The sequence below is a fragment of the Ascaphus truei genome, chromosome 2 (assembly GCF_040206685.1).
Source record: "Ascaphus truei isolate aAscTru1 chromosome 2, aAscTru1.hap1, whole genome shotgun sequence".
In the NCBI taxonomy this organism is placed as follows: domain Eukaryota; kingdom Metazoa; phylum Chordata; class Amphibia; order Anura; family Ascaphidae; genus Ascaphus; species Ascaphus truei.
Window position 1 is genome coordinate 466450086 of NC_134484.1, and position 22563 is coordinate 466472648.

A 22563-nucleotide genomic window follows, 5' to 3' on the forward strand; every position below is an offset into this window, starting at 1 on the left:
CTCGCCGAGATGGTCAAGTAAGAAACACCCTTTTATTAAAAAGAGAAGTGTTTTGGATATTCAGTCGCCAAACGATCCATCCTTTGGACCTTAACGATCACCAACAATTCAGCTGCTTTTTAGAGACCAGATAATATCCTTCTACAGTATTTCAGTTTCTCCTGTGTCACCATCTGCTCATCAGCCGAAAGTATATATATATATATATATATACACACACACACACACACACACACACACACACACACACACACACACAGAGTACTGTCCTCTGTGGACATTCCCCTATAATGTCTGGTTTATGTTGATTATTATTTCTTGCGATTTTATTATTTTCGTGTTCTTTTGTGTATGGGAACCCTTTCTTCTTTTCTTTTGTTCACAGGATCGTTGTATGTTCTCAGCTAGTCTCGGTCCCAGAATTGCATGGTGTATCTCATGATGTCCTTATATTTGTGTAACTAATGATCAGCATTTTAATTAGAAATGTTGTGCATATTGGATATTCCAGCATGAAATGATATATACTTCTTGACCCTATCACTGAGTTTCTGCCAGCTGGATGCAGCGTGCATTGAGTTTGTATGTGTGTTATAGCAACGGTCTGTGATGTCATAGCCGCAGACGCTGGCTGTTTCGGCCTTGAGATAGGTGATTAGGGGTTGAGTTTTTTTTCGGGTTAACGCTAGGGTTTTTAGGGTAAGAGGTCAAGGGGTTAGGGTTTTTAGGGTAAGGGGTTAAGGTTTTTAGGGCAAGGGGTTAGGGTTTCTAGGGTAAGGGAGCTAAGGTTAAAGCTTTTAGTGTAAGCGGTTAACGTTAGGGTTTTTAGGGTAAAGGGTTAACGTTAGGGTTTTTAGGGTAAGGGGTTAACATTAGGGTTTTTAGGGTAAAGGGTTAACGTTGGGGTTTTTAGGGTAAGGGGTTAACGTTAGGGTTTTTAGGGTAAGGGGTTAAGGTTTTTAGGGTAAGAGGGCTAAGGTTAAGGTTTTTAGGGTTAGGGGTTTACGGGTTACATTATTTGCGGCGGCGGACTGTACCTGTGGGCAAATGTCCCGGCAGCTAAACGGCCCCGGCAGCTAAACGGCCCCGGCTAAAAGTCCTAGACCGATATGAAGGGGGAAATCTGGTGAGAATGGTGTTTTAGAAATCGCTGTTACTTTCACAGGAGTTCGGCAGCGTTGTCCATACATGGGCGGCGGGAGGAGAGGCAGCATTACCCACCAGTTCTCCCTGTCCAGGAAGGAGACTCGCTCATCTTTCACTGGACAATGCAGCAGGCGTCAGTGTTCCACACACTCAGGTGGGAGACTCAGTCCTATGGAAGCGGTGTGATATGGTGCGATGTGATATGTGATACGTTGTGTTATCTGGAAGAACTGCGCTACATCTGTATCTGTCATACAGTATTGTGTAGGAGATGACACTGTAGCTTTTGTGTTGTGTAGCAAGTCTTTCGTTCTTTCTGCAGGTATTCCTGACCTGTTCTGCATCGTCTGCAGACATGTGCACATCGGGACATTGGGCGCCATACCTTCTAAGCAGTGCTATGCATAACAACAGCCCCCAGAAGGTGTCTTGTGGTGTATCACCTACTTACTAAATATGGCTCTTCGTAGCATTCATTCTTGGAAACGTTGAAGCCATTAACATAAGTTCTGCCCAGAAGTGTGAATATTTTCATTTTGTTAATTGATATAAACGGGGATTAGCAAGGACCCATCTTGGAAAGAGCCAACAGTTTGGCCCGTAATGCGTCACAGGCCGCTGTGGTACTGAAATGGTTAACGGCTTTGCTATTCAAAAGAGATTATATATACATTAAAAAAAAAAGCGATTTAACTTTAAAAACATTTTAATTTCTGATTCTTGTTTTTTTTTTTTTTTTTATTTTATTATCGTTATTTTACAGTATTTCCAAAAAAAGTCGGGAAAAAAGTACAAAAAAAGTCAGTTGAGCACAGCAAAGGTTTTGTTTTTTCTTTTAAGAAATCACACACGGCAGTAGTACAAGGGCACATGCCCGACTCAAGCGAAAACAGAACACGCACACGCCAAACAACACGCATTACATGTCAATCCCTTGTCTGCATGTCCCAAATTCACCAAAGAAAGGCAGGGCCAGTACTGGTCGTAAAACAGCTGCTTTGTTCTGTTTTTAGTTTCTATTTTATAATACTGTTGGTATTTGGGGGGTCTCTTGCTATAGGACAGCAGCGATCCTATAGCAGGAAACCAACCAGGTCCTAAGAAATTCAACTTCATACAAAAGAGGAAACGTTCCCTAGGCAACAAATATGGCCGCAGTCCAACTTCCTGTCGGCTGGCCAATCAACAATGATGCAATCATCGCTCATCCCTACCGATGGAAGCTGCCCAGTGACCATTTTGCCCATCCCAGGAATTTTGTGGTATGGGTACTTTTAGGGGCTCAATATCTCCAGATTCATTCTCGGTTGTGGGGATGGGGTTGTAAGGCCAAGTTCTATAAAGAAAAAAGGGAGAGATGCAAGAACCGGATTGCCAGGGCCTGTCCTTGATAAACTGGAGTCAGATGGTCACACTGCCGGGGCCTGTCCTTGATAAACTGGAGTCAGATGGTCACACTGCCGGGGCCTGGTCTTGATAAACCGGAGTCAGATGGTCACATTGCCAGGGCCTGTCCTTGATAAACTGGAGTCAGGTGGTCACACTGCCAGGTCCCTGGCCTTGATAAACTGGAGTCAGATGGTCACATTGCCGGGGCCTGGCCTTGTTAACTGGAGTCAGATGGTCACACTGCCGGGGCCTGGTCTTGATAAACTGGAGTCAGGTGGTCACACTGCCAGGGCCTGTCCTTGATAAACTGGAGTCAGATGGTCACATTGCCAGGGCCTGGCCTTGATAAACTGGAGTCAGATGGTCACATTGCCAGGGCCTGGCCTTGATAAACTGGAGTCAGATGGTCACACTGCCAGGTCCCTGGCCTTGATAAACTGGAGTCAGATGGTCACACTGCCAGGGCCTGGTCTTGATAAACTGGAGTCAGGTGGTCACCGCAGGCAACACCATTTTATTGTAGGGTGAGACTATGAAACACCTCTAGGTCATTGGGACAGACCATGTTCCTTAAAGCATGCAGGGTTTGTTACCCTAAATTACTGGATTCAAGCACAAGTTTGGCTCAATAACATTAAGGTATTTAATTGCCTTACGGTAGCATCACCATCTGACTCCAGATTATTGAAGAAAGGTTTGGGATAGGATGTTTTTAAAGAGATACTTACTGTTTATTTACAATACTAGGATTTTCCCCATAGAACATCTTTTAGAACCATATATAAAACCATGACTGGCTGAGTCTGTAATCGTGGCCCAAACATTTACCCAGCTCTGGATCACCCGCATGCCTTCAGATTAGCAATGGCAGACTCAAAGTCCTGGTTTTGTGGCTCTTACACCCCATTTACTTTATGGTAGTTTCCATGTATGGAAAAGTGAGAATGAATACATCTGTCCCCGTAACCTGCGGTCAGGTGGTCACTCAGGGTGACCATGTGACTCCAAAACACTGGACACAGGCTCAATTATTTCTAGTTTTGCAGCTCTCACGGCCCCTAAATCAGAAGTTCCCAACCCCGGTCCTCAAGGAACACTAACAACGCAGCTATTAAGTATACCCCCCTCTTGAGCATAGGTGTTCAGTCAATAATTGGGCAACCTGTGCTAATGAGAGGAGAGCCTTTAAACCCGCACTGTTAGTGCTCCTAGAGGACTGGAGTTCAGACCCTCAGCTCTAGATGTTACTGCAACATCCATCATGGAACCACCACTACTGGCCTGTTCTAATAAACGAGTTACTCAAGTTCTGTATCCTTGGTAATCACTTCACTCTGGGTCCAAGGATCCACAAGAGTGAGATTTGAGGACTTACGAAATTATTTATAATGAAGACAGGGCTCCACTGAAGATTATCTAAGACTCTCATGTTTTCCAGTGAGTGAATCTTGGCTTAAGTGAGGGAGGTTTGAGACTGGTTGAGCCAACACCAGCGTTGCAGCATCTCTTTGTCCACGATTCTCACTACAGTTTCCTCTTTGTATAGTGTATTTATGGGAGATACAAAAGACCAGACTGGCTATGCCTATTGTTAGTAAACTGGTCAGTCAGTCACCTTCTCCAAGTCACTGTACCATATTTCTGCCAATCTCTGTACACAATACATCAAAGCATGCCAGGGATTTGGGGGTACATTAGGGGGGGTGGTGTGGTAATGAAACATTTGACCCCTTTTAGCACTGGGGGGGACTATGATTCGTCCAGTCACAGGCTCCTCCAGCACTGAAGAGGTTAGAAGAAGATGACTCTCAAGCATCTCTCAGGTTGTCACACACGGTTTTCTCAAGTTAAGTTGTTCAGGACACAGTTCAAGTCCGCACTGTCCGGGTCCCCTTTGCCACTCTCGTGCTTTGGCGAAAGCGAGTTCTGTATGTTGAAGGGTTCCTCATCCTTCAGGCAGGCCTTAGGGAGATCCTGCACCTTCTGAGGAGCGTTGGGGTCCTCCTGTGAAGATAGGGGAAGACAGTGAGCCAAAACTGGGCACAAGCTGAATATATGTCTCAAAGTCAGGATAAACTTCCATAGCCCCTAATGGTCTTCAAGTAAACTAGATCTGTCCTGACCATAAGAGCTATTTAAGGCTGTTTTACTATATGATATATGAGTGTAAAAAGACGCCACAAGTCAATGTTTCAGATGAGCTTATGGTAGGATAAGCACTTTACCCTAATTCCAGGCACAGGCCAATCATGGCTGTGCAACTCATATTACACATATAGTTTAGTACAGGTTGGGGTGGGAGATACTGTATAACATCAGGATTGGTTCAATCTGTGAGTTAGGATTTGATAGTATCCACAGACTGGGATCTGATCCAGATTAGACGAACATCTTCCTGAGACGATGTTATAATATGCTGGGAAATGTAAAAACAAAAAGCCGACATGGCCTAGGCCTCCCTTTAAACATGGAGGCACATTTACCTTCCCTGGCGAACAGGTGCGAATATATTGCAGCAAAAGGGTTAATTTAAATAAAAAGCATCCTTCAGCCAGTTGTAGGATTTAAAGCCACCGGCCTAATTTTCCTGGTCTGGTTGGATCTGCTCATGTTGTCAGGTTGAGCAATCTGATGAAGAGACTACTGAGGCCTTTCAAGACCTTATACAAACAGAACTCCTATGTTGGTCCATTAAAATACCTGTGGAAAGGACTCTAGTACAGCCTACTATTTAAGTGCTCGATAGGAAACATGGCTTATTATTTATCTGTCTCCCTTGGGGACCCATGCACCCCCTCTTTGTTACTACAATTGAGGAACAGGTTACAAGCACTACTGTGCCAACTGCAGGGCTTTCTACAGGTCGCTGTACTGATCAGGCAGATCTACAGAATTCTTACCCCCTGTCAGTGGTACGGTGCCTGTTACATGAATTCTGTCTGCAGGCTTACAGCATTACTGCTACAGTACACAGACTAGCTCCGGGGTGTCCAACTCCAGTCCTCAGGGGGTCAGGTTTTCAGGATATCCCTGCTTCAGCACAGGTGGCTCAATCAGTGGCTCAGTCAAAGACTGATTGGGCCACCTGTGCTGAAGCAGGGATATCCTGAAAACCTGACCCCTTGGTGGCCCTTGAGGACAGGACTTGGCCGCCCCTGGAGTCCGGACTAGCTCACCTCAGAGTTCAGAAATCCCACTTCAGTGCAAAGACCACTGTAAGAATATCATTGAACCTGAATGAGGCCGTTTTTTACCCCGATGCTGGTGGCACTTGTTACACAGCGAGAGGGTTACATTAATGGCATAATCCCAACAAAAAGCATTTTTGAGGAAGATGCAGAAAAGCAAAGTACTCTTAAAAATATTCAGCTCCCTGTTTTTATTTTTATATCTATTTGTAACATATTATTGTAAAAAAAAAATTATATATATATATATATATATATATATATATATATATATATTGTGGCAAGATGACCGTGGTCAGTGAGGAGACAATACGACTCTTCTGGTGAAATAATATGCTGGTGGATTTATTTGTCCAAACGTACAGTATAACAAAACAATGGGTACTCTTGTCCCTTTAAGTGAAATAAACATAAACAAAAACCTAGCCCCGGTCGGGGAACTGACTATACAAAAGTGCAGGCTATCTACCTGGCTGGCTAGCTAACCTAGTCCAGCTCAACAACACAAGTTGGCTCCTTACCTGGGAGCTTTATTCCCCCTTGGGACAGGATCAATCTGAGCAGCGTGTGTCTGTCTGTCAGCACTCCTCTGTCTTCTCTCTGTACCTGAGAGAGACTGCCGCCCAAGAGGCATTTCCTCTTCCTGTTTTAAAGCAGGTGAGCTAGCTTAATTTGAATCACCTGTGGACTGCTTAATAAGCTGGGTTAACCCCTCCTGTACTGGAAAGCAGGCATACTGACATCTCCTACTAATGTATACCGAGTCAATGAGTGTCACATATCCCCCTCCCCAGCATAACGTTACCGAGTGGAGCGGCCCGTGCACCGAGACTGTGCACCCTAGAGAGTGCATCTGCATTACCGTGCAGTATGCCTGGCCGATGTTGGACTGTGAAGTTGAAAGGTTGCAAAGATAGAAACCAACGGGTAACTCTCGAGTTCTTTTCTTTATTTCTATGCATCCACTGTAGAGGTGCGTGATCTGTAACGAGCGTAAAAGATCTGCCTAATAGATAATACTTTAACGTGACTGTTGCCCACTTTACGGCCAAACATTCTTTTTGTACTATGGCATATCTTTGTTCGCGGGGACACAATTTGCGACTTAGATAGATGACCGGGTGTTCCTCTTCTCCTACAAACTGGGACAGTACTGCTCCGAGACCTACTTCGGAGGCGTCCGTTTGCAGAAAAAAATCCTTCGTAAAATCCGGGGCTACCAAGACTGGGTGACTACAGAGCGCTGTACGTAGGTCTAAAAATGCGGTCTCCGCACCATTGCTCCATTTTACCACATCGGGTGCCCTTGCTTTTACTAAATCTGAAAGCTGTGCAGACAGGGTTGCAAAATGGGCATAAACCGCCTGTAGTAACCAACAATGCCTAGAAATGTCCTAACCTGTTTTTTTTTAAGGGGACGGGGCCAATTCTCAATGGCTTCAACTTTATTGAGCTGGGGTATTACCGTCCCCCTTCCCACAACATAGCCAAGATATTTTGGTTCTGCTAAGCCAACTGAACATTTAGCTGGGGTGGCTTGTTCTAGAACTTCATATGGCCCTTGCCAATGTGATAACAGCTTGCTTTCGGCTGTGGGAACAAGCACCATTACTCGGTCCCCTGGTCGGAAGCTGCGAACCATAGCCTGCCTGTTGTAAAGGTTCTGTTGGGCCCTCTGTGCCTCCTCTAACTGTTGTCTGACTATGGGAGTAATATGCGCAATACGGTCTTTTAAATCTTCCACAAATTGGACGACATTCTTCTCTGGAACAGCTTGTTGCTCCCACTCTCCTTTGAGGCTATCCAGAATCCCTCTTGGGCGTCTCCCATACAGGAGTTCAAATGGGGAAAACCCTGTAGAGGCCTGGGGTACTTCTCGAATAGCAAACATGAGATAAGGCAACAAGGTGTCCCAGTTCTTCCCATCACTAGCAACCACCTTCCTCAACATCATCTTCAGAGTTTTATTAAATTGTTCTACCAGTCCGTCTGTTTGCGGATGGTAAACCGAGGTTCTTAGGGACTGTATTTTTAGCTCTACACATAAGTCTCGCATAAGTTTAGAAGTAAACGGGGTGCCCTGATCTGTCATATTTTCCTTCGGTATCCCGAGTCGGGAGAATACTTGTAATAATTCCTTACCTATGGCTTTGGAGGAAGTATTACGTAAAGGCAGCGCCTCTGGATAGCGAGTGGCATAATCTAGGATCACTAAAATGTATTGATGACCCTTGGCAGATTTTTCCAAGGGACCCACTATATCCTTAGCGATCCTCTCAAATGGGATCTCAATAATAGGCATAGGGATTAATGGGGCCCTCAAACTTGGTCGGGGGGCTGTTAACTGACACTCGGGACAAGAGGTACAGAATCTTTTTACTGCATTATATATCCCTGGCCAGTAAAACCTTTTAAGGATTCTTTGCTGTGTCTTCTCTACTCCAAGATGACCCCCAATAAATGAGAGTGTGCTAGCTCTAGGACCTTCCTTACTAATTAACTGGGTACTAGCAATTTTTTTATTTCTTGGCCCTCCTCTTGGCTCACATGGTATAACAAATCATTTTTAATACAAAAATAAGGATAGGATTCCTTGGTTGTTCCTTCTACCGAGACCCCATTAACTTCTACCGCTTGGCTAAACCCATTTTTCAACTGGGGATCATTAGCCTGTTCCCTACCAAAGTTAGTCAGGGAAAGGTCTAGACTTCCAAAACCTTCCTCATCTGGAGTTTGGCCGGTTACATCCACGGGTAACTCTGACTCCTGAGCGTCAACAGGGCCTGTCTCTGACAACTCCTCTCCCTCTGGTCTCCCTTCGTTAGGAGTAGTAACCAGTGCTAACTGGGGTGGGGGCGGACCTCTTTTTTTTTCCTTCCTACGTTCTCGTTTTGACTTAGGAGTTTTAGACACCTCGGAGACTAATTCGGGGTCTGTAAATAGAAAAAGCTCATCCGGAGTAGGATTGTTTAAGGCGAGTTGTCCTCTGATCAGGGTGTCAAAACCAGGGAAATTACAGCCTAACACTAGGGAATGGGGTAACTTTGGTACAATTGCTGCCATAGTTTGGATGACTTGCCCCTCGACTTTTACGTTTATCGGAGTCGTGGTGTACGGAAGCGTACACCCATGTACACATAATATCCGCAACTTCTCACCCTGGCGTAACTGAAGAGGCTTAACCAACTTCCCTGATACCAAGTTAATATCACTCCCTGAGTCTACCAGGGCGGAGATTGGTTTACCATTTAAAATCACCGTGGTGAGGAAGTTGTGGGTACGTTTTCCCCCGCGGGTCATACCTACCACTCCACAAAACTCTGACCTCATAGAGCCATATGCACACTCCATTGGCTCAGACAACTGTGGGCAGTGAGCCTTAACATGCCCCGCCTCACCACACTCAAAACAAACAATTGGCCCAGTTTGTTCTTGAAACCCTTTCAGAGATTTAGAGTTTCTGTCCTTATCCAGGTTTTCTTCCACTCGCTCAAACCGTGCGACCGTTCGCGGGTCCTGGCGCCAGCGCTGGCCTCTACCGTTCGTGTTGGGCCGTGGGTTGTGGTTTGTGCGAGTGGAGCGTGACATTTCACGGGTGGCCAGAAAACGCTCCACTGCGCCTACAATGGCATCACAAGTGGGGGGGATCTCCCTGCCCCACCCAATATCGAAGGTCCTGGGGTAACGCTCAAATGAAGCGGTCCAACACCACCATCTCAAGGATCCAGGTCGTGCTATATACCTCTGGTTTTAGCCACTTGGTCGCCAGATGAATCAAATCTCATAACTGGGATCTGGGTGACTTCTGTTCCTGGTATCTCCATGTATGGAACCTTTGCGCACAGACTGCGGGAGTCACTCCAATCCTTGCAAGGATTTCGCTTTTTAGACGGTCATAGTCTGCTGCGGCTTCTTCGTCGAGGTCACAATATGCTTTTTGGGCTTCCCCCAGTAGAAAGGGTGCGATAATCCCCGCCCATTTGGAGCGGGCCCAACTTTCCCGGGAAGCGATTCGCTGAAAGGACCGGAGGTATCCCTCTACGTCATCTTGCGGCGTCATTTTCTGCAGGTACAGGTTCGCCTGGACGGGCCGCGCCTGGGTCATACTGGTCGAGTCCATAGTAATCTGGGCCAGGCGTTCAATCAGCCCCCTCTGTGTTTCTGCGATAACGTCAAGCTGGGCTGCAAGTATCCGGTTTGTCTCACGTTGTGCAGCCGTGCTTTCCAGTCCCTGTTTGTTAGCTTCCTGCTGAACAGCGGTGCTGTGTACTAGGGCCTTCACAACATCCTCCATACTGACAGTTACAGCCCGGACAGGTTCCACCAGTCGCAATCTGTAGCTCCGTCCCTTTTACAGGGTGTTCGGCATCACACTTCTGACACCACTTGTGGCAAGATGACCGTGGTCAGTGAGGAGACAATACAACTCTTCTGGTGAAATAATATGCCGGTGGATTTATTTGTCCAAATGTATAACAAAGCAATGGGTACTCTTGTCCCTTTAAGTGAAATAAACATAAACAAAAACCTAGCCCCGGTCGGGGAACTGACTAAACAAAAGTGCAGGCTATCTACCTGGCTGGCTAGCTAACCTAGGCCAGACCAGCAATGTTCAACAACACCAGTTGGCTCCTTACCTGGGAGCTTAATTCCCCCTTGGGACAGGATCAATCTGAGCAGCCTGTGTCTGTCTGTCTGTCAGCACTCCTCTGTCTTCTCTCAGTACCTGAGAGAGACTGCCGCCCCAGGGGCATTTCCTCTTCCTGTTTTAAAGCATGTGAGCTAGCTTAATTTGAATCACCTTTGGACTGCTTAATAAGCTGGGTTAACCCATCGTCTACTGGAAAGCAGGCATACTGCCATCTCCTACTAATGTATACAGAGTCAATGACTCTGTCACAATATATATCAATGCTAAGATCTAAACAAATGTAAAAAAAATTATAAAACATTCATATGATCTTATACTATATTAGTGAAAGCACTGTATGTTTGCCTGCCTGGATGTCCGGTGTCCCTAGGGGAAATCTCATTGGTCCCTTGGCCCGCCCGCCCCTGCACACCTCTCATTGGCCTGAGGCGGAGTGACGGGCCAAAGGACACACAGGGACACACACACACACACACACACACAGGGAACACAGGGACACACACACACAGGGGGGGACACACACACACAGGGGGGGACACACACACAGACACACACACACAGGGACACACACACACAGGGGGGGACACACACACACACACACAGACACACAGTGACAGACACACACACACACAAACACACACGGACACACGGACACACACACAGTGACAGACACACACAGAGTGACACACACACACACAGTGACACACACACACACACACACACACACACACACTGTTACATACATTAGCGGGGCTCACAGTGTTAGCAGCACCCGCGCGCACCTCCTCCTCTCCCCGTGTCTCCCGCGCTTTCACCCCGACCCCCCCCCCTCCCCCGGCGCCGCTACAGTCAGCGGGACATACACACTATTATTACCCCTTCAGCGCCCCCCCCCCCCACCACCCAGTGTCAGCGGCCGTGCGAGACCCCCCCTCTATATCTCCCACCTCTCCCCCCCCCCACACATATACATGCCCCCCCCCTCCCCGGCGCTACAACTCACGCCTCCCCGGCGGGGGAACAGCCAGTGGCCAGGCAGGCTGCCTCGCGGCGCCGAGTGCCCAAGATGGCGGCGCCCGGGACACAGCGGGGGAGCGGCCACAACACGCTGCCTCCCGCCTCAGATCCACATGGGACCTGCCGGATGGGTGAGTGAGCGGCCTTCACCTCCCCTCCACCCCCCCTTCACCTCCCCTCCACCCCCCCCCCCTCCCCTCCAGTGTCAGTGTCTCCCCGATACCCCCCCCCCCCGGCGCCGCTACAGTCAGCGGGGGAGCGAGCGAGCGCCCGGGACACAGCGGGAGAGCGGCCACAACACGCTGCCTCCCGCCTCAGATCCACGTGGGACCTGCCGGACGGGTGAGTGAGCGGCCTTCACCTCCCCTCACCCCCCATCACCTCCCCTCACCCCCTTTCACCTCCCCTCACTCCACTTCTCCCTTCCACCCCCCTTCACCTCCCCATTTACCTCCCCCCCTCCACCTCCCCTTCACCACCCCCCCTTCACCTCCCCTCCACCCCCCCCTTCACCTCCCCTCCACCCCCCCCTTCACCTCCCTTCCACCCCCCCCTTCACCTCCCTTCCACCCCCCCCCCTTCACCTCCCTTCCACTCCCCCCCCTTCACCTCCCCTCCACCCCCCCTTCACCTCCCCTCCACCCCCCCCTCCACCTTCACCTCCCCTCCACCCCCCCCTTCACCTCCCCTCCACCCCCCCTTCCCACCGCCTCCCCCCCCTTCCCACCACCTCCCCCCCCCTTCCCACTGCCTCCCCCCCTTCCCACCGCCTCCCCCCCCCTTCCCACCGCCTCCCCCCCCTTCCCACTCCCATTCCCCCCCCCCTTCCCACCGCCCCCCCCCCCTTCCCACCGCCTCCCCCTTCCCCCCCTTCCCACCGCCTCCCCCCCCTTCCCACCGCCTCCCAGCCCCCCTTCCCACCGCCTCCCCCCACCCCTTCCCACCGCCTCCCCCCACCCCTTCCCACCGCCTCCCACCCCCCCTTCCCACCGCCTCCCACCCCCCCTTCCCACCGCCTCCCCCCCCTTCCCACCGCCTCCACCCACCCCTTCCCACCGCCTCCCACCCCCCCTTCCCACCGCCTCCCACCCCCCCTTCCCACCGCCTCCCCCCCCTTCCCACCGCCTCCCTCCCCCCCTTCCCACCGCCTCCCTCCCCCCCTTCCCACCGCCTCCCCCCCCTTCCCACCGCCTCCCACCCCCCCTTCCCACCGCCTCCCACCCCCCCTTCCCACCGCCTCCCCCCCCTTCCCACCGCCTCCCCCCCCCTTCCCACCGCCTCCCACCCCCCTTCCCACCGCCTCCCACCCCCCGCCATCCCACCGCCTCCCACCCCCCGCCTTCCCACCTCCTCCCACTACCCCCACCTTCCCACCTCCTCCCACCCCCCGCCTTCCCTCCGCCTCCCCCTTCCCACCTCCTCCCCCTTCCCACCACCTCACCCCTCCCCCCCCTTTCCACCACCTCCCCCCCTTCCCACCACCTCCCCCCCCTTCCCACCACCTCCCCCCCTTCCCACCACCTCCACCCTCCCCCCTTCCCACCACCTCCCCCTCCCCCCCTTCCCACCACCTCCCCCCCTTCCCACCACCTCCCCCCTCCTCCCCCTTCCCACCACCTCCCCCTCCTCCCCCTTCCCACCACCTTCCCCCTCCTCCCCCTTCCCACCACATCCCCCCTTCTCTCCCTTTCCACCACCTTCCCCCTCCTCCCCCTTCCCACCACATCCCCCCTTCTCTCCCTTTCCACCACCTTCCCCCTCCTCCTCCTTCCCACCACCTCCCCCCTTCCCACCACCTCACCCCTCCCCCCCCTTCCCCCCCTTCCCACCACCTCCCCCCCCCTTCCCACCACCTCCCCCCCTTCCCACCACCTCCCCCCCTTCCCACCACCTCCACCCTCCCCCCCTTCCCACCACCTCCCCCCTCCCCCCCTTCCCACCACCTCCCCCCTCCTCCCCCTTCCCACCACCTCCCCCTCCTCCCCCTTCCCACCACCTTCCCCTTCCCACCACCTTCCCCCTCCTCCCCCTTCCCACCACCTTCCCCCTCCTCCCCCTTCCCACCACATCCCCCCTTCTCTCCCTTTCCACCACCTTCCCCCTCCTCCTCCTTCCCACCACCTCCCCCCTTCCCACCACCTCCCCCCTTCTCCCCCTTCCCACCACCTCCCCCCTTCCCACCACCTCCCCCCTTCTCCCCCTTCCCACCACCTCCCCCCTTCTCCCCCTTTCCACCACCTCCCCCCTTCTCCCCCTTTCCACCACCTCCCCCCTCCTCCCCCTTCCCACCACTTCTCCCCTTCCCCCCCCCGCTCCCCTTCCCCCCCTCCGCTCCCCTTCCCCCCCTCCACTCCCCTTCACCACCCCCCTCCGCTCCCCTTCACCCCCCCCCATCACTGACCCACCGCCTCACACCCTAGCAGGACCCCCACTCACAGACAGCACTCACAACCCACGCGCCAGCCGCCGCCTCACACCCTTGCAGGACCCCCACTCACAGACAGCACTCACAACCCACGCACCACCCGCCGCCTCACACCCTAGCAGGACCCCCACTCACAGACAGCACTCACAACCCACGCACCACCCGCCGCCTCACACCCTAGCAGGACCCCCACTCACAGACAGCACTCACAACCCACGCGCCACCCGCCGCCTCACACCCTAGCAGGACCCCCACTCACAGACAGCACTCACAACCCACGCACCACCCGCCGCCTCACACCCTAGCAGGACCCCCACTCACAGACAGCACTCACAACCCACGCACCACCCGCCGCCTCACACCCTAGCAGGACACACGACTCAGATTTTTACATCACTTATGCCACCAAAATATACATTGTACTGTGGTGTGGTTACAATAAACCATTTTTATACAACATCGTATTACATTTTCTTCCATCTTTCTTTTCAATATTATTATCCAACCTTTACAACAAACAGTCACCTATTGTTCCACGATTTATAAATAATACTACCTATTACGCATTTACCTCCCGGGCAACGCCGGGTCTCTCAGCTAGTCAATAATAAAAATATAAATATGTGAATTGATCAAATGTACAATATTCAAATACCTAAAATACAAATAATGATTACACCACTAGTTAATTGTGTGAATTACTTAAATGATATATATATATGTCTAATAATATAGTCAGTGCTAAAAAATATATTCAGTGTTAAAAAATATATAATAAAAAATAAATAAACTGTATATATACAGAGAGCTCAAATCAATCACTGATGCCCCAACGCGTTTGGTGAGTATGCCCTAAGTGACATGTCCATGAAATGCGTTGGAGCAGCAGTGGTTGGTTTAAGCCCTCTGTCAGTGGTGCCTCTCTAGTTCTCTACAACAGGAACTGCAGTAGCTCAGCAGGCTCTTTTTGTTGCGTTGTTATTTTTACTAGTATTATTATTTACACTAAAAGAATAGGCAGAAAAGGCTGTATTTCCCTTGCAAGAAATAGAAGCCATTTATAATAATACAGGCAGGCCTACAGTATACGGGGTGCTACAGTACTACAAGAAGATGTAGCAGTGTTTCACTGCAAGGTGCATCGTTAAAGTGTTAATCATTTAAAGGCCAATGGGAGTCATAAGGGCATGTCTACTAAGGGCAGACATCATGAAAATGAGGGTGTCCTCCTCAAGATAAGTGTGCATCATAATATTCTGTGTTACGCTGAACGGTATGAATATACGTATTCATGTAAGGGCAGTCAATATAGACTGTAGATATGTGTAGACTAGGGGTGCTCGACTCTGGTCTTCAAGATGCCCCCAACAGGTCAGATTTTCAGGATATCCCAGCTTCATCTTCAGCTCCCAGCTTCAGCACAGGTGGCTCAATCAGTCCCTGCTTCAGCATAGGCGGCTCAATCAGTCTTTGCTTCAGCCCAGGTGGCTCAATCAGATTGAGCCATCTGTGCTTTCGGTGGGATATCCTTAAAACCTGACCTGTAGGGGTCTTGAGGACTGAAGTTGAGCCCCTCTGGTGTAGAGGGAACTTATTTGTGAATTAGTAGAATGATCTAATCTTGACCTGGTTTCAGACTTGAAATGACTTTTAATAGTTAAGAGAAGAAAAAAACATATAGCAGGTAACTAAATAATTTGTCATATTGGACGTGTGCTGGGGCCTCTTTGTCTATTGGTAGACGGGACATAACTCGAGAAAACATGACTTCTATTTCTCGTTGAAAACTCAAACCGGTTAACAGCCATCATTTTGTGAGTCCAAGAACAGAAACTCTAGCCGCTACACCACCCCCTTACTCGATACAGATGCAGCACGACATTGTTCCTCCAGGCAACACAACATAATCCAATTCAATCCAAGCATGAGAATATTACAGAGTTCCGGATTCAATGGCAGCACAGAATATCCCAACGGATGGAACGATGGATCCAGCTCCCGCTGTAATATTCTGCATGCAAATGTAACCCCCTCATCACACACAGCAATGCAAGTAGCGACCCCACGTACTTACTTGGTAAATGAGATTTTTATTTATTTTTGTCTCGTCGGTTACGAGTAATTACTGCAGTCAATGGGGGAAAAAAAGAGTTTGTAAACACAAGGTACAGCGTCACATTTGGAGAAGGCCGGCGGTTACAGACTAAGCTATGAGCGCTAAAGTGAGGGAGGTCCAGCAAGAGAAGAGTAATATAAGAAGCGTTGCATAGCGGAAGGAGACGAGATAACGGCGCCTTATCTGCTCTTGAGATTCTTTTTTTTTCTCACACTGGTGATGGGCAAAAAAAAAAAAGATCCCTTGGCTTGTTAATTAGATGCGATGAAATCGTGCGCCGTCTAGTTTCAGCGCCAGATATTTGGTCATTGTCCCTGGTCAGAGGTGGGGATGTGAGAAACGTTTGCAGGGGTTTGCAAACCATGTGACAGTTCAGAGTTTTGCTAAGCCTTGTACAGGCCAGAGGTGTAGAGAGCGAGAAGGTGGGAAATAAGAGGAGAAAGACGGGTATATCTCTCAGGTATATATATATATTCTCTCTCTCTCTCTCTCTCTCTCTCTCTCTCTCACACTATCTTTTCAGCCACCTGTTCTGAAGCAGAGAGATCCTGCAAACCTGAATTGTTTGTGACCCTTGAGGACCCGGAGTTGGCCACCCCTGGTGTAGGTGGTCAGTGTATCCTAAACAACCGCTTTACCAACTCAGTTTGGCCAACACAGAAACCATTTGGGTATTTGCTTATAAACGTATCAGCCGTGTGGGCCTATGTAGGGATATGTTTAACAAACAGAGGAACCACCTGGGCCCATGTGAGGATATGTTACAATTGTGTTCCTGGGGCAATGAATGAGAGCTGGCTTCAGGCCTCGGCCTGTTCTACTCTATCAACCATGTGTAGTATATCAAAGGCACCATTTACTTTAGCTCTGAAATCTCACGCTTTTCATGGCTGCTTCTGATGACATGTACTGCTGTGGTCATCGGGGATATAGTAATGCATGCTGGGTATTGTATTGTATGTCTTTATTTATATAGCGCCATTTATGTACATAGCGCTTCACAGTAGTAATACATGTGGTAATCAAATAAATAACAGATAATATAAATAACAGATCATGGGAATAAGTGCTTTAGACATAAAAGTAACATTAAGGAGGAGGAGTCCCTGCCCCGAGGGGCTTACAGTCTAATTGGTAGGTAGGAGAACGTACAGAGACAGTAGGAGGGAGTTCTGGTAAGTGCATCTGCAGGGGGCCAAGCTTATGTATCATGTGTTCAGAATATCCACACTGCAATTCATATGCCTCTTTAAGTAAGTGTGTCTTAAGGTGGGTCTTAAAGGTGGATAGAGAGGGTGCAAGTCAGGTACTGAGGGGAAGGGCATTCCAGAGGTGTGGGGCAGTCTGTGAAAAAGGTTTAAGGCGGGAGAGGGCTTTAGATACGAAGGGGGTAGAAAGAAGACATCCTTGAGAAGAACGCAAGAGTCTGGATGGTGCATAACGAGAAATTAGGGCTGAGATATAGGGAGGGGCAGAAGAGTGTAAAGCTTTAAAAGTGAGGAGAAGAATGGAGTGTGAGATGCAGGATTTGATCTGAAGCCAGGAGAGGGATTTCATGAGGGGAGATGCTGAGACAGATCTAGGAAAGAGTGGAGTGATTCTGGCAGCAGCGTTTAGGATAGATTGTAGGAGAGACAGGTGAGAGGCAGGAAGGCCGGACAGCAGGAGGTTACAGTAATCAAGACGGGAGAGAATGAGGCCTGAGTCAGAGTTTTAGCAGTCGAGCAACAGAGGAAAGGGCGTATCTTTGTTATATTGCGGAGGAAAAAGCGACAGGTTTTAGAAATGTTTTGAATGTGAGGGGCGAATGTGAGAGAGGAGTCGAGTGTGACCCCTAGGCAGCGTGCTTGGGCTACTGTGTGAATGATCGTAGTTCCAACAGTAATGTGGAAGGAGGTAGTAGGGCCAGGTTTGGGAGGAAGTATGAGGAGCTCTGTTTTAGCCATGTTGAGTTTTAGGCGGCCGAGGGCCATCCAGGATGATATAGCAGAGAGACATTCAGAAACTTTGGTCTGTATAGCAGGTGTAAGATCAGGTGTTGAAAAGTATATTTGTGTGTCGTCAGCATAGAGGAGATAATTAAACCCAAAAGATGTTATAAGGTCACCTAGAGAGAGTGTGTACAGAAAAAAGAGAAGAGGTCCCAGGACAGACATACTGATAGGTTGTGTCTAAAGAGAGGGGGGCAAGGATAATTGATGTGAATATAGAGCCTCTCATTATCAATTGACAACCCTGCCTTCACGTGGCGCCCCTCGTTTCTAACAAAATGGGCTCTGTCGACCCTTGGGCCTGGTGTCCCCGTGGGAATAGAACTAAGTGGAGAAAAACTACAGCGCTCCCCTTTAACACTTCAAGATACAATTGTGAATGCACATATATATCCCCGTGGGTATATCCTGCTAAACAACTCCCCTGGGTCTTTTTAAAGAAAACTTTTCAGTGGAAGTCGCCTATAGCCATCCGTGGGTGAAGAGGCGGAAAGTAAAGCAAGTCTAAAGAGATAATAATATATTTAGTGGCTTGGTGCGTTGGTTTCAGACTTGATGGGCCATATTTACTAAGGTGTGCTACTCCATACTCCAGCAACGCTTAATAAATACAGTCTATTAAAGGGGGTTGGGCAGTGAAGCAGCTTCCAACTTTTTTTGAAGTAACCCTGCTGAATAAATATAGTCCTTTATGGCTCATTCACCTGAATGGACCATGTGGTGTTTTTTTAGCGCTGGAATGGAATAACACTGCTTGGTAAATATGGCCCTAATTTCTTATAAAAAGCTATGTAGCCAATGATCGTTACTGCCACGGTCCATATAATACTGGATGGTCCTTAGTTGCCCGACAACCGATACGCCCAAAATGAAGCACCTCTTATTACTATCTAAGCCAGACCCCATCGTCTTCCTCTCCCCACAGTCAACAGGACAACCGTGTACCTAGTGCCCCGTTCTCTCACAAACTCTTTCTAAACCTTTCCATTTCATCCACGCTTTATTGTTCTTCTTCAGGGGTGAAACTGGAGTGCGTGCCTTTATTCTCTACTATCTGACCCGGCTGCTAAAAGGCCGCCATGTCTCTTCTAGCGTTTTCCATTACAACCTAGTGAAAATGATGCTCGAATCATTAAACTCTATCATACAGTCTGTAGTTAAAGGGATTATAGAGATGTAAGGAAAAGACAAACAAAGCCGTCTAGTCTACTGTACTCCCAGGCTCGGCACTCGTCTGCACCTCACTTATTTAATGGCACCAAATTATTTCAAATGGGTTTCATTGAAAATCAGTATTGTTCCATTGAAATTGTAGTTTTTGGCCCCCAAATATCACTAATTTAAGTCCTTGGAGGTGGACATCTCTGCGGTCTTTGGGGTAGTGCAACAGGGAATTACAAAGCCTTTCGTGGTCTGAGGAATCCAGCAGGGAGCTGGTTAATTGCAGCTAAAGACAATTAACCAGTCTCCACCTGGCTAATCAGAGCTGTAGAAAAGCCTCCTGTGGGAAACTGCTTGGAGAGACTCCTTAGCACATTCACAACTGTGCTGACAAAGGAGACGATGTCTTGAGCACATGGGCTGTGCCGATATCAAGACAACCGGACAACAGACCCTCTACTCCTGGACACAGAGGATCCAGGAACTTCAGTGAACACCCATCCAGACCCCCCCCCCCCCCCCGGTTGTGCTAAGCAAGGTGATGAGTGTGTTACCTGCCAGGCCGCTGGCACGGAGTCCCCTGTGGAAACTATTTTTTTTTAAATGATTATTTAGGGGGCATTTTTTTGCACGGGGGCCACTTAAAGTGTATTTACGCCACTGAACCCAAACACTCCCACCACCACTGCATCTGGAAATGCCCAGAGCTGCCCAAGAGAAGGTCACTGCGTTGTATTCCAATGACATTGCGGCTTTATACCGGTCTGCCTGAATGAGCAAGACCCGGCGGCCATACTGTATTTCCCCCGGAGCAGCAAATGAGCTTTTGTGAGGTTATTAGCTTTTGGGAGCTAAATATACTGGGAACCAGATCCAGGGGACACCACAGCTTACATAATATAGAGATATAGTATATTATAAAATGAATAGAAAAGGGAAAAAAAAAATCAACCAGCAGGGATTGCTTCTTTACTACAGCTCATTTTGAAAAATTCTTTAGCATAACAAAAAACAAAAGGTTAAGCTCATTAAAAATAAAAAAAAAAGGTCTGCCTATTAAGCCCAGTCAGTTCACTCAAATAGTAATCGTTATCCCGAGGCCTACTCTCCACCATCAAGCCTGGCTCCTGTTGCCTAGCAACCAATGAGCCTGAACATGAAAAAACGGTCCACTGAGCATCTCTGAACACACTGCCAGTGCCCTCTCCAGAGTCAGGCACGCTGGGCACTTATTCAGGTTTCCGGGAAGACAGGGGAATAACACACTGCGCTGTTTCATTCTGAGGAAAGAGGAGACTTTTAAAGGCCTCCCTCAAAACTGCTTTTTTTTATGCTCCATTTGTGGATTCTTTTATTTCTTTTCAGCATGTTACAACCGCAGAGGTTTTATTTAACATTGTGCTGCAAATATTTACAGGCAGAAAAGATATGGAAACGGTTTCTTCCAATGGAATGAGGCATGCGTCACTACAGTCTTAGTTTAGGATTTTGTAAGGAAAAGAATAAATAAAATATATGATTTATTGCTACCACCTGACTGCCTATATATCGGAATTCCTCTAGAAAATGACTGCTTCCATCAAAAAGATAGACATATAGGAGAGGCCTGGGGATAGGTTTATGGGCTGAAATCAGAGTTGCCATCTTCAACTGAAGGCCAACCCGGAGATGTTTAAAAAAGACAAAAAAAAGCACTTCCTCCTGGCGTCCTCCTGTCATCTTCCCCCTGCAACTCACTTTAAAATGGCTGCTCTGCGTCAAATGACGCCCCGTTGCCATGACAATGGGACACTATGCGGCGTCAGGACATCATGCGGCGTCAAGTTGCCATGACAACGTGGTGCCGCATGACGTCGTGACATCACGCTGCGTCTCGTTCTCATGGCAACGGGCGTCATGTAAAGCTGTCCCGTCATGTGGCGTTCCCGTTGGCATGGCAACGCAGCACCATTTGCCGCCGCACAGCCATATTGCCAGTATTTGCAGGGGGGAAAATACCGGGAGACGTTGCCGCCGCCACTGCCCGCCTGCCCAGGTTTGTCACCACCTGGATGTCTACTGGGTAAACCCGTAGCCCGGAGATACGTAGTCTCGTGAAACCCGGAGTGGTGGCAACCCTGTCTGAAATAATATTTTTACCCTCCCCCCATATATATTGACATATGAAAATAGAAAATATTGACCCAGACGTTATCAACCCCCAGAACTGGCCATTTGGAAGCAAAGGGCTTATAGGAATGCCAAGAGGGTTCTCTAGAACGTGTATCTTATTTAGGGTGACCAGAAAGTCCCGTTTTTTGGGGGGGGCTCTGTCCTGGTTTTCTGTGCCACTGGTGAGCGTCAACTGTGCATGCGCAAAGAGCGCTTGCCGACCGCACAGTCGGCACTTCCCGGCTGTCCGTGCGCATGCGCAATCGACAAGCTCCGATGACGTATGCGCATGAGCGGCAGACAAACGGCGTTCACGCACTCACAGTTGGCAGGTGCCGATTGCGCATGCACACGAGCAGCCGGGACGTGCCCATCGCGCATGCGTGGTCGACAAGGACTCTTTGCGCATGCGCAGTCGGCGGTTTTTTTTCCGGGTCACCCTAGTCTTATTGCCACTGTATCAACCTATGTCAGAGAAAGTGTTTATAGAAAACAAGATGGTGAGGAGTCACGTCTTGCATGTGCGGTAATACAATGGCCCATGAAGGTTATTTAAAGCAGAAAAACATGTGAAATCTTATCTTTATTTTTAATAAATCAGTTCTGCAGTATTAGGTAAAAGTGACTGTTTTTTTTTTTTTTTAATCCAAATCCATAATGCCATTTTTAATTAGTTTTAAAGCGTCCTTGATTTCTACAGCAGGGTTTAGCCCACCTCCCCAGCAGTGCAAGATCTTTGTAGAACTTTCCTGTTTGTGATTTGTTGCCAAATTTCCCAGCAGTTTGAGCTGCAAACTGTAACAGTAGACAATGTTACCTTAGTAATATCAGGATACATTGTAGCTGCTGAGTTACACTGACTGAAGGATTGATCGAAACTGAAAAGCAGCCATTATGTTAGGCACACAATCAGGATTGTTACAGATGTGTAACAGGAGTACCAAACGCTTGCCAGCGTAGGTAAGACTGTAGAATTATACATTGTCACGTGCCTCACATATACAAACAAGGGGAATGCAATATTGCTGATTTAATTTGTCTCCCGGGGGCAAAACGAGACAGATTCAAGAACTGCAAAACAATTGCACCACATTCAAAGGATAAACTTCCGTTGCTTTCAGTAAAATACCTTTTCTTTGAGAAATCTGGTGCCACTTATTTTAATTGGGGTTTTCCCAATTTCGCAAAGAAAAACGTGCTGAGGTGCACTGCAATCCTTTTTGCTCACAGCTGCATGAGGAGATAGGAACTAGTTAAAGAACCATTTCCTTTAAAAAAAAATTTTTTTAAAATATCCTCTCTCTCCCCCCTCAGTGGGAAGAAGGGGG

The 22563-nt window shown here is 48.9% G+C and overlaps 1 protein-coding gene across 12 annotated transcripts in view; it reads right to left on the reverse strand.

Moving 5' to 3' along the window:
* Nucleotides 1–1834: 1834 nt before the first annotated feature.
* CSPG5 (chondroitin sulfate proteoglycan 5) overlaps nt 1835–22563 on the reverse strand; it is a 113109-nt gene continuing 92380 nt past the window's right edge. For 4 of the 12 annotated variants that reach the window (XM_075588150.1, XM_075588149.1, XM_075588153.1 and 1 more), the window contains exon 5: nt 1835–4539. In XM_075588150.1, the coding sequence (XP_075444265.1) occupies nt 4378–4539 (162 nt within the window). In that variant the 3' untranslated portion in view covers nt 1835–4377. Of the gene's footprint in view, nt 4540–15890; nt 15942–22563 lie in introns of all 12 variants that reach the window. The other 8 variants (XM_075588156.1, XM_075588154.1, XM_075588155.1 and 5 more) reach the window with 4 other exon arrangements.